Below are 12,670 nucleotides of genomic sequence, written 5' to 3'. Positions count from 1 at the left end.
ACATTGAAGATCTGGGAAGAAGAACAGCTCTATGTCCCTGATGTCCAGTCAATACTATCTCTTACCATTTAACTTATCCCAGGAGACCTATGCATTCCTATCATGCTTTACTTTTACTCATCGAATTTCCTCTTTCTTCCCTCTTCCTTCATTCTCCTTGGCTGGCTAGCTAACTCCTCCTGACCTTTGTAATTGAACTCATAACTTATCTACTTTGGAGAACTTTCCCTGGCCGCCACCTCCCAACCCCAATCTGAGTTGGAAGCCCCTACCCAGAGTCCCGTGACACTGCACTATATTATAATTTGTTGGTTTCCTTGTCTGTCTCTGTTTCTAGATTCTTATGAAAATTTTTAGAAGAGAGATGACTAATAGGTCTGGTTAAATAGTTTGCCCCTCAACATTTAACATAGTGCCCTAGTGTAGATACTCAATATTTTGAATGCATGAATATTTGTATAACCCATGTATATGCATAGTAGTGCTAGAAACCACCCTGTCTCCTGTGATCTAAGAACAATTTGCTCCAAAATCCCATCTCTGTAGAAAAACAAAGCTATCTGTAACATTTGACAGGAAGAGGATCGGAGGGGTGCATAGGAGCACCTCTACCTCCTTGTAAGGGGTCTTTGCTCTGTGCGAGGTCCAAACTCGGTATAAAACTCAGCCCTTTCTTTGGTATTCATAGGCCATGCCCACAGCAAGCACTGTGAGTTCAGGAGGCTTTACTGAAACTGTGGGGGTGCCCCACAGGCCAGACGTCACCAGTTCATTTATTTCTCTCTTGCTATCCTTTCTCTGTATCCATCTGTCCTTCTGAAAGAGACCCAAACTCTTCTTCCTCTCTTATGAAAGACAGCATCCCTGAAGCCAGAGTCTTAGATGACACCCACCCAAGCCCTCATCTGGGGATGGTGGGGTGCTTGACCCCAAGAATTAATCAAAGATTTGTGTTTCCAATAATAACTGTTTCCTGTCTAAGAATTCTGAATTTAGCTTTTGAGATTTAAAAAAAAAACTGGTATCTCATATCTGAATGAATGAATGTGAATGAAAATGGCATGATATCTAGTCTACTTGTGTTTTCTCCAGCCCCTACATCTATCTATGTGGATTATACATATACACATAAAGACATATATTTTTCATATATCTGTGTGTATATACATGTCTGTGTATGTATGTGTGATACTAGAGCCAAAAGCTATCAAGGCACTAAGATCTGTACTGCATGTGTAGTGTATAAGATCTCCCTCTACTCATTTGATAATGTATTCATTTATTTAGCAAATGCTCACTGAGTATCTTCTATGGGCTAGACATTATAGTAGATGCTGGGGATAGAATAGCATGCAAAATACCCTCTTTCTGCCTAACAAGAGAGATGGTCAATCATGAAAGTTATAATTACAAAGGAGAAATATACTGTGCTACGAGACTGTAACAAAGGAGACCTCGTTAGTGTAAAGTGGAGGGCTGAAAAGAAATACTGATGAAGTGACCTTTGAGCTGAGATCAAAAAAATGACTAACCGCTCACTAGGCCTGGTTACTAGGGGTAGAGGAGAATGTCACTGGCAAAGGAACACACTGATGGTAGGAGAGAATTGATCATGTCTGAGGAACTGGGAGAGGACGATGTGGTTAGAGCACAGAGTGTGGCCAGGACAGTAGAGTGAGCCAGCCCATGCAAGGCCTCGGAAGGGCCAATCTGTAGGAGTAATGGAAGCCACTGGCAGTTCAAACAGGGGATTGGTATAATCTGATGTATAGTTTATAAAGATCACTGACTTCACTGTGAGGAACAAATGAGAAGGAGGCAAGGGTAGATGTAGGAAGACCAGGTAAGAAGGTAGTAGGGGAGTGACAGATTCAAGAGCTCCTTTGGAGGTGAAACAATGGTCTAGACTTGTCACCTTGGGAGTCGCAGCTCTAGTGATGGTTACTGCAGCGTTTAGCTGCATGAGATTTTCTTGAAGTAGAGAGCATAGCATGAGAAGAAAAGAAATGGTTGAATACAGAAGGATGAGGCTGCAAAGGAGCCAAGATGGTCAGAGGTAGGAGGAAAGCCAGGAGTGGGGGCACAGAGCTAGGGGACAAAGTATTTCAGAAAGAACAAGTGTTCCACAGAGTGGAATCCTGCTGGGCAGTGAGTCAAGATGAGATTAAAAAGCAAAAAAAAAAAAAAAAAAAAAAGGCACTGTGGGTAGGATGGGTTCCTTGGTGACTTGAGAGCATTTTCTCCGTTTCATCATAGGAATGAGGTGAATTTCAATGGGTCTGGAAGTGCGCAGTGAGTGAGAAATAGAAAAAGTGAGCCGAACCAATTTGTAAAAGATTGTTTGACTGTGAAAGGGATTAGGGTATTTATAACATAATGATTTATTTACTAAACATATAAATATTAGGAATGTCAATGTAATTCAAAGAGTTTGTGGGGTGGTTGTTATTGTTCCCTTGTTACTGGAAATGAAAAGAGGAAAGCCGTGTACAATATGCTATCTAGCTGGGCTTAGCAGTGCTTGAATATTTCAAACAGGTAAAGAATATTGCAGATAGCATTTTACTGCTCCATATACAAAGGGCTTTTTGTGTGCATTTGGTTTAGTCCTCATGAAATTTTATATATCAAGAAACTAAGAGTCAGAGAGGTATTTAATAACTTTCCCAGTCAATAAAGGGTATGGGAAATGAAGAAATAAATGTATCTTTAGATTAAGAGTACTTCAAGGAAGACGATTTTCTAAAGTATTGTTTGTTGATATGTATATAGATACTGTAGATATACTCCTATATGTAAGCATTATACTATAAGAAAATACCAAAGCTTTTGTTTGAAATTTTTTTGAAAGTTAGCAAATTCTTTAAGTGTCTTGCTAGTATTTGTCTTAAGTCTAATTATTTATTTAATGGGTTTTTTATTTTGATAACATTATTGGTACCTTTTGAAGCTGAATATGTTTGATTTCTCAAGTACAGGTACGTTTCAAACTCATTTCCCAATTCAGATCCATGGTTTAGTAAGTCACATCTAAGAGTTGAAAAATCACTCTACCCTGCAAAAAAAGCACAAGTAGGACATTCTTCACTTATTTGATCATTGTAGTTCCAGTTTAAGACTCAAGAGTTTCTAATTAGCTTTTTTAAAATGGCTTTATTGGGATATAATCACATTCCACATAATTCACCCATTTAAAAGGTACAGTTTAATGATTTTTGGTGTGTTCACAGTCGTGCAACCATCACCACAAACAATTTTCATTACCCCAAGAAGAAACCTCATCACCCCCTCAATCTCTCCATCCTTCCCTCCCCCAGCCCTAGGCAACCATGATCTACTTTCTGTCTCTCTCGATTTGCTTATTCTGGTCATTTCATGTAAATGGAATTACACAATATGCAGTTCTTTGTGATGGGCTTCCTTCACTCAGCATAATGTTCTGATTGGCTTTGGAGGGATAAACCCTGTGTATGTCCAGATGCAAACCAGCACTGGTGTGTGTCAGTCCACCTGTGATCTACATTATTCTGAGATAACATTCTGACCCAAGTACGAGGCAGGTAAGGCCTATGGTTTCATTCCTAATACCCAGTTGCCCAGCCAAGTTTTTTGACCGCTCTGGATACAGACTTTTTCCTTTGGATGAATACAGTCACTAAGAGGAATGATTTAGATGTAATAATTATATCAGTTGAATTCCCAAACAAAGGGTAAAGAATGAAAACACCTTTGATTACATATATATAGGTTGTCCACACCAGGGTCATATATGTACAGTTGTCTGATTGAAGCCCAGATATTTGGCTGTAGTGGGGTTCTTTAGCAGAATGTGTCTGGCAGTCCCCTATGGAATATAATCTATGTAGGTCTCTTCTAGAGTAGATTTTCTATTTCCCCCACCCCAGGGTTTTCCTCTGATACCACTCACCACTCACCATGCTAAGCCTTAAAATGTCCCCCCCTCCCCATTTAGCATCAGAGCTCAGGAACTTGAAATATGCATTTTTTAAATTTCCATCTTTTATCATTTGTGTTTGACATAAATCAACATGAAGTCTTCCTTCCTGTAGCCTTAAAAAAAAAATGTATGGAAAATAACCACAAAATAGAACACTCTCTTTTGTGCCTACCTTCTAACCAAAGTTTAAAAATTCTTAATATTTTATTAGCTTTATATATAAATTTCCCCTTCCATAGAAATCCCTGAATTGTAGCTGGGCGAAAGCTGTTTTTATTTTACTATTTTAATGCATTGAATTTAATACAACTCCCTAGCCATTCAGTCCAAGGCCAACACCATGAAAAAGAACTGTGTAGGTTTATTGTGCTAATATTGTGCTTTTGATTTCTGAATTTTGTCTTTAGTTTCTTTTGATAAAAGTGTGTTTTGGGGTAGAAAACTAAAAGTTCTGTGTGTGTGTTTGTGTTTGTATCTGTGTGTGTGTGTACACGTGTGTGTTTCACATGGAAAGCACTAGGAAGGACACTATACTGTCCTGGTTTTACTAAAAAGAGACACTGCAGTACAGTATGTTAATATGGAAGGTAATGATTCACATTGTTTGCATGCAGTCCAAATTACTAGAAACAGAAATTGCTATGTGTCCTACCCATTAACAAACTGTTGTTGCTGACCTATTCACTATGATGTCTGAGGGCAGAATTTTAGTCTGTTTTTTGTCTACTGATATATCCTCAGTATCAAGTACAAGTTGTGGTGCATAATTGGCACAGACGAGAATATTTGGCGAATTGATGTATTTGTTGAGTGAATTCCTTGAGGATAAACTCCTCAACCCAGCATTCTGTGCCCTTCATATCTGATTCTGATTAGTATCTCTCACGTAAACCCCAGTGATAAACTTAAAAATTTGCTCTGGTCACAGTTCTATATGTTGCTACAACAGTCCTCTATCATGGGCCTTGAAGCTTGGGGCTTTTGGAAAAGGACGGGCATCTCGTAAAACTGAGGGAGAGGTAGAACTGGCCCAGAACCATGGAGGGCGTGAGGCAGGAATTAGGTAAGCAGAGAAGAGAGAACTCCAGGCTGAAAAAGCAGAGTCCAGATAAATCTCTCCTTTCCTCTAAAAATGTATTCTGACTCCACTAAGCCCACGGGTCCTTCAACTCAGAGAGAGAAACATGCTCTATGTTCTAAAAACTGCCCACATACTTTTGAGCAATTCAATATGTCTTAGGTTTTGATTAATTATATCTGGGCCTTGTCTCTTTATCCTTGTAACCTACCCGTGCTTTTTAAGGGGCTCCAGCAAACTTTATTCCTCGTTCTTAGGTGTCAAAAACAAAAAGGCAGACAGCCACCTATGGCCTTAACGGTCTAATACCTGAAATCTTAAAACACTCAAGGCCCTATCTTTCACTAAAATGCTTCACAAGCACTTAACTTTTCAATGAGTTAAAATAACTCTCTCAAATCTAGTATCTATTATTCCATTATGTTTTGGTTTTCCATATTTAATCTATCTCTCACGATGACCATTTAGTAGCTAACTTCAGGTATAAATATATTTTTAATTCTGCCAAAAATGTAATAGATAACGAGAAAGTGAATGTAGGCTGAATTTGCCTTTAAACATTGGAACTCTGGGCACAGCCTGAGTCCAAGGCAACCTTGGTGGTCTAGCAACATTGAATACATGCCCTCCGGTTGGACAATAAACGACATTTGTGGATTTGCCAGTGACCTCTCTGCTTTGTGCACCGCCGGTCCCTGGTGTCATCATTAATTAGTCTTCAGGTCTCCCATTTGTCTGCCAGAAAGTCTCTCGGATATGCCATGTGAATAAGTGAGAGCAGGCGAGCTGCCTGGCCACTGGAACGTGCCACTGTGCCGAGACCGTCCGGTGGGTTGGTCAGAGGGCAGCCCTCTGCTCTGATCACGGAGAGAAGTTTCCTTCCAACAGGCCACGTGAGAGGCTGGGCCTGTCGGGGTGCAGGGAGGACCTCCGAGCACAGCAGGGGAGCTGCTCTTGTGCGGGCTGGCTTCAGGTTCTGATTTCAGAACCGTGAGGCTCAGCTGCCTAGGGCTCTTGCTTCATATTTGCTTCATCTTTCTCAGGAGTTTCTTCAGTGAATCCTAACAGTGGGTGGTACAACTTCAGCAGGGGAACAGAAATTATTATCCCTGTGTTCTAAACAGGAGATTTGCACAGGGGCACATTTCTATAAATATAGTGCGGGGCCTTTGTAGTCACTGATTCTCAGCCATGACTCCCTTGCCATTCTGGTTGTGACGTGTTTCCTAACCAATTTTGCTAAATCATAAAAATAACAAATAATCTTTGTGAGGCCCCTTGCCAGTGCCAGGCATTGTGCAAACCATTTTATGTGTGTTATCTCACTTAATTCTGATTTCATATCAGTCAGGGAGTCCCCATCTTGCACATGAGAGAGACAAGCCACAGTCTACCTGAGCCCGGGTAGGACTCTTGATCCAAGCACAAGCCCTTTACAACATCACCCTAAGGCCTCATAACATCTGAGCTATTTGATGGACCTTGTGGGCTCTGTCACCACAGCCAGGACAAAGGGAGAGCCACAATGATCAATCTTTTTAATTCAGGTAGAAGTGGAAGTTTTGCTTATTGGGAAGATAAGCCCTGCCTTTGGCTTTGCTTTGGCTAGAGAGAAGCAAACTTCAAGAAATTATTGTCTTGGGTTCAATTATGTCCTATTACCAAAGTACAGGCATGCCTTACCATGTATTATTCGTGTTTGTGAAAAATAGTTCTCTCTAAATGGAATTGTTGGGATTTGAATGTAGTAGAGGGCTAGTTAAAGGATTGATTTTTTTTTTTTTAAGATTTTGTTTATTTATTTGACAGAGACACAGCGAAAGAGGGAACACAAGCAGTGGGAGTGGGAGAGGGAGAAGTAGGATTCCCGCGGAACAGGGAGCCCGATGTAGGGCTCGATCCCAGGACTCTGGGATCATGACCTGAGCCGAAGGCAGATGCTTAATGACTGAGCCACCCAAGCGCCCCTAGTTAAAGGATTTAAAAGAGTCTCCCAATTTATATTGTAAGAAATTCCAGCTTTCTTTTAAACATGGCTACCTGTGTTCTCAGAATCATAGCTGGATATCATCAGGAAAGTTCATGTGGCCATGAAAGTTCCTGGAAAAAATGCCAATTTTTGAAAGCAGACATCTTCCAAAGTTTTTCAGACCAGTCTCCTACTTCTAGGCCTACCCTCAGAATGACCCAGTCTGGAGGATCATCTTGGCTACTTTGCCTGTGCCTTGCACCATTAAGTAGTAGATGTTTTGGGAGGTCTTTAGAAGACACTGAGCCCTTTAAAATCAGCTTGGGACAATCACAGTGTTTCAGAGTGGAGACTGGGACCCTTGGTGTACCTGTCCTAGAAAGGCAGGAAGGAGGGAAAAGAGGAGGAAGTCACACTGCACTCCTGGAAAGCCCACTCTGAGTTTGGGTCAACATTGCTAATTTTTTTTTTTTAACCTTCCTTCACATAAGAATGTAGTTAAGATGAGGAAATCATACTTTTGGCCAGATTTTGGCCAGATATGCATGGAACTCTAGTCTAGAGAAGTTTGGGGACAAGTTAATAAAACCTGCATGATGGCTTCACAGGGATTAATATGAGTACACAAATAAGTATGATTAAAGGTAAAGCATAAATGTCATACAGAAGGTACTAGAGAAATTTGAAGGCTGCAAAAACTTTGGATTGGAAAGAGCTTTATGGTAGTGGCAGCATGTCAGACTTTTTAGGATGAGTGGGACTCTGTCAAATGCAGTGGTAAGTATGTATGAGACGTGAATAGATTGGGCAGAGAACCACACGAACACAGACGTGGAAGTGGGAATGATGGCTGATGTCATTTAGAAACACTGCAGAATTTTGGTTTGGTTGGTCAAATCTAGGTGGGAAATAGAGCTGAAAGATAGAAATGGTACCGTGATGGAAATGACCTGGAGTTCGAATTTAATTAGCAAAGAGCACCCATTCATGGTTTTATCTTGTCTTGTATCTCCTCTACTTCGTTTTTACTGAACGATTTTGCCTTGTAATTCACACGGACCAAAGAAAACTTAACAAGCCTCAGAGTTCACCCTTGATCTTCTCTCCCTTAGAACAACAAAAAGATTACACTTTCCACTCTTCCCATCTCGGTAAATGGCACTTCCAGCCATTCCCACTGGGATGGTGAACTGTGGGTTAGGGTGGTTTCCATATTACCAAATCAGAACTCTCTGATTTGAGGGGGGCATGATTGTCAAAAAAGCACTCTATTATAAGTTACCTATTATATATGAGAAATTATCAATCTGTCTGTAAATTCTATCTGAAGTAAATCACATGGAAAACAATTTCACATGTGTTAGGGGAGTATTAACAGGAAGGGAGGAGAGATGCAGACCTCCCTGAACTGGGCTTGCCCCTCCTGCTGGCATGTGGGTGGCTCCAGGCAACTCGGATGCCTGGGAATTGCTGCAAAATCTATTTCAAGCTCTCTTTCTGGAGTATGAATCTGAAGAGGATCAGGGCCTTTAATTCCCTGGGAATTCGGTAGTTTTTGCCTCCCTTAATTTTTGAGAGACCAAAAGCATAATTCTTTTCTTGTCCCAAGCCAGAGGTTTTTCTGCATCTCTAAAAGGAAAGTTGAAGGTGGTACGTTTCTTTGTTCCTGAAGAAAGGTGTGGAGTGAGCTAACCATGTCTGTTTGTGTGTGTTGTTTCTGTTTTTTTTTTCTCCCCTGAAATTTAGATAAACCGCGATTGATAAGGATTTTGCACAATTAATACTGAAGAGCGTAGCAGAGAGCAGAAGCTTAGCAAATACATGTTCTTGAGGAAATCTAATTCCAAACTTTCCTTCACAGCAAGTGAGAAACAGATGATCGTGGTATGCAAGCAGTCACCAAAGGAGTATCTCCAGCCTTTCAAGGACAAACTAGAAGAGTTCTTCCAGAAAGGTAGGGAACGGCGTCAGCTGCGTATACACAAAACTCTGCAACATACCCCATTCACTGGATCTTTCCCTGAGGCCCACAACCCCTTGCATCCCTGCCGACCACCGGCAGCTCCAAGGATTCCACCAGCCTACCATCCCATCATGATTACATACTCGGTGCAGATAGAATTGTTCTGCCACTTCCATATCACCTTTCAAACCCTTTTTAATATGTCAAATCCTTTAATGTTACTCCTGTTCTTATAAACCTTTTGAGGGAAGACTTTTTCTCTGTCTCTTCATGGAGCCCAAGAGGATCCTCAGTACATGTTCCCTGACGAACGACATAGGTTCAGAGCTTATATAGTCATGCCTTTCAGATTTGTGGTCAGCCCGAACAGGTGGATGGTGATCCTAACCCTGGTTTATCAGTGTAGCATCTTGGAAACTTGTGTAGTATTTTTTATTCCTTTTCTGAATGGGAAATTGGGGCCAGGTGAATGTCACACATCCAATCATTTGGCACTTGTTAGCCTTTTGGGGTTGGTAGATGGAAGTGATATGCATGAGACCACTTAGTGCCTTGACACACTTATTTAGAAATCTTATGAGGTTATGTTCCTTCCTCCATGATTTTGGCAGGGGTAAGGAGCTTTGGTTGATCCCTGTTAGTGAACATAGACATTTAATGCCTTTGGATATTCCCTATTCTAATTTCTCAAATCCAGTTTACAATGTGAAACAAAAATAAGTGTGAGGGACAAACTTGCTGTTATAAAATAAGTAAGTCATGGAGATGTAATGTACAGCATGGTGACTATAGTTAAATATACAACACGGTATATTTGAAAGTTGAGAAGAGAGTAGATCTTAAAAGTTCTCATCACAAGAAAAAAATGTAACTATGTGTGGTGATGGATGTTAACTAGACTTACTGTGATGATCATTTTGCAATATGTACATAAATGATCATGTTGTACATCTGAAACTAATACGTTATGTGTCAATTATATCAATAAAAAAAGCATGAGGTAGTTAGAGGGAGCTTTTGTCTTTGCTAGAAAGAAAGAGGAACTACATGTAGAAACCTTTGGGGAGGTATCAACATGCTCTTTCTATTTATTAATAAGGCCATATGATACCACATCATCAACAAAAGACCATTTAAGCAGGGTGAATCCATAAAGTATGGCCAAACCACCTTGGGAGTTGGCAGGAAAATTCTCAGTCCGTGAGTCAGAGGAACTCTGTTCCAGCTATTCCTTTGGTGCAGAGATCATTGTTCCCTCCTCCTTGATGAGGGCTTGTTTGTGTTGAAGCGGAAGTCAGGAGTTCTTTCTTGGCCACTGCTGAACCTCATATATGACGGAAGCAATGTCATCCGACAAAGTGCCATCTAAAGAGCAGTGATCCTACCCCTTATGTGTTATGTGACTAAGATTAGGTATGTTTTATATGTGATTTTTCAAAATAGATGCATTGCTTTAGGGTTATTCCATGTAAATATAACCTAAATGGCCTGAAGAAAAAGCATGAAGGATTTCCTTTTGCAATCATTTCTGTTTTTGACATATGTAGAATTAACTTGATATGAAGCTCATATGTACTTAGATTCTGTTTTTATTTTTAATTGTTATTATTCTATATCTGGAAAATTCTGCACTGTATATATGTAGGTATTACCAATCTGTATGCTGTAATGGCCTTACCTCCTTTCTCTTGGAACCAGCTAGTGTCTTAAAACTTATATTGCAAATCTTAATTTTTGTTGTTGTTGGAAAAAGAGAAAGTACAAATAGATTTAGAACCTGGAAAATCTTCAGTGCCTTAGAAAAGGAATTTGCAAATCACTGTTTGGGGTTATGTGTTTGCTTCTTCTCTGTTAGGTTTCTCAAGAAACTTCTGGTCTGTTCTGAAAGAGGAAATTGAGTTGAGGCAAACTGGACCATATGTCAGCGAGGCAAGGGTGTGGCCACAGTAAGATGTTCTAGGAAAACCCTACGGCAGTAATTCTCAACCCTGACTGTAGACTAGAATCACCTGGGGGGAGATTTTTTAAACATTTTGATACCCAGGCCAAACTCCAGACCTCCTATCAGCATCTCTGGGGGTGGGACCAGGCATTAGCATTATTGATTTACTCCCCAGGTGATTCCAGTGTGTAGTTCAGGTTGAGAACCTCTGTGGTCCAGCTTAGGTCACCATTCAGTGTGTCTTCAAAGATGTTTATTCAGGGCACCTGACTGGCTTCGTCGGCGGAGCATGACTCTTACTCTCAGGGTTGTGAGTTCCACATTAGGCATGGAGCCTACTTAAACTTAAAAAAAGCCCCACATTAGGCATGGAGCCTACTTAAACTTAAAAAAAGGATTTATTCAAGAGCCTGCTGTACCTCAGGCACTCCTTGTTCCTCTCTCAGGGACTGTCTTACTGGAAAAAGATCTCCAATTGAATAAAGGAGTCAGTTCTCCTTGAACCAACATAGTGAAAGGAAGATAGGAAGGACATTAGAAATAACCTCCAATCACGCTTAAAACAAAGACAGCTAAAGCAAAGCACAGAAAGAATTTAAAGGAAAGCTACCGTTTGTACAGAATTTTTAAATAACAAAAATAAAATGTAATATCGTTGGAATCTTAAACATTCCTAATATTGTGTGGTGAAAAGAGCCACTGTTGAAATAGCCTGTCATTGTCATCTTACTACTTAACTGAGTTGGTCAAAAATCAATCTAGAATTGTACTGTCCACTGTAAATGGCAAGCACTACCCATATGAAGCTGTGGAGCAATTGAAATGTGGCTGATTCAGGATGAGATCACACAGCGGATTTTGAAGACGTAGTGTGAAAAAACACAAAATATTTCTGATTTTTTATATTGATTACACAGTAAAATGATAGTTTGAGTATGTTGGGTTTTAAAATAAGATATTATTATTAAGATTAATTTACCTGTTTTAGTTTTTAAGCATGGCTACTAGAAAATTTAAAATGATACATGTGATTCACAATATACTTCTATTGATCACTACTAGTCTAGGCACATGGTCCCTTGGCCTTTTGCATCTCATTCCTTCACTCCCCTCTCATGTTCTCGCTCAGCTTGAAGCCTGGGTTACTGGAATGCAGTTTCCAGAGCTAGCCTTCCCCACTTCTGCTCCGGTGCTGACCATTGTTTGGCTCACAGGTTGGGGGGGAGGTTGCTTAACTGAAGGGGATGACAGCGTGCTACTTCATCAAGCTGCTCCCCTGTGGTGTAACAGGTGGGACTCTGCCGTGTTGCAGAATATACAAATGGAACATCTCTTGGCTACTATGGAGTTCTAAACAGTAGTACCTTTTTTATGTAGGTGTTTCACTGAAGGAAGGATTTTCCTTCCACCATACATATGCAGTATAATATGGCAATTATACAGTGTTAAGTATAGGATCTTGTCTAAATATGCCATTCATTGTAAGAAACATCATTATTACAAGTACTACTAAGAAAGAAAAACTGTTGGCAGTTAAGCCGTGTTGTGTCATAGATGATAAGATGTACCTCAAAAGCAGGTGCTAAAATATGAAAATTATATCAAGTTTGAAGTTGATGTAATATGGTACCATAATGAGGCATATAGAATCAGGGAGGAGGAATGCCTAACACTTCCAGGTAAGTCAGGAAAGACTTTGAACAAAGATCTTTTTGTTCAGATTTGACAACAACAACAACAACAAAAAAGCCAAGATACTG

The 12,670-nt window shown here is 40.2% G+C and overlaps 1 protein-coding gene across 3 annotated transcripts in view; it reads left to right on the top strand.

The window, feature by feature from the left end:
- The window catches only part of FMN1 (formin 1), a 430,597-nt gene that overhangs the window by 325,752 nt on the left and 92,175 nt on the right, over positions 1-12,670 (top strand). For all 3 annotated transcript variants that reach the window (XM_078053416.1, XM_078053419.1, XM_078053417.1), the window contains one exon: positions 8,867-8,959. In XM_078053416.1, the coding sequence (XP_077909542.1) occupies positions 8,867-8,959 (93 nt within the window). The remainder of the gene's footprint in view (positions 1-8,866; positions 8,960-12,670) is intronic.

This window comes from Halichoerus grypus, chromosome 8 (assembly GCF_964656455.1).
Source record: "Halichoerus grypus chromosome 8, mHalGry1.hap1.1, whole genome shotgun sequence".
NCBI lineage: Eukaryota > Metazoa > Chordata > Mammalia > Carnivora > Phocidae > Halichoerus > Halichoerus grypus.
The sequence above is the reverse complement of the archived record's forward strand: the minus strand, read 5'-3'. Positions and strand labels throughout refer to the sequence as shown.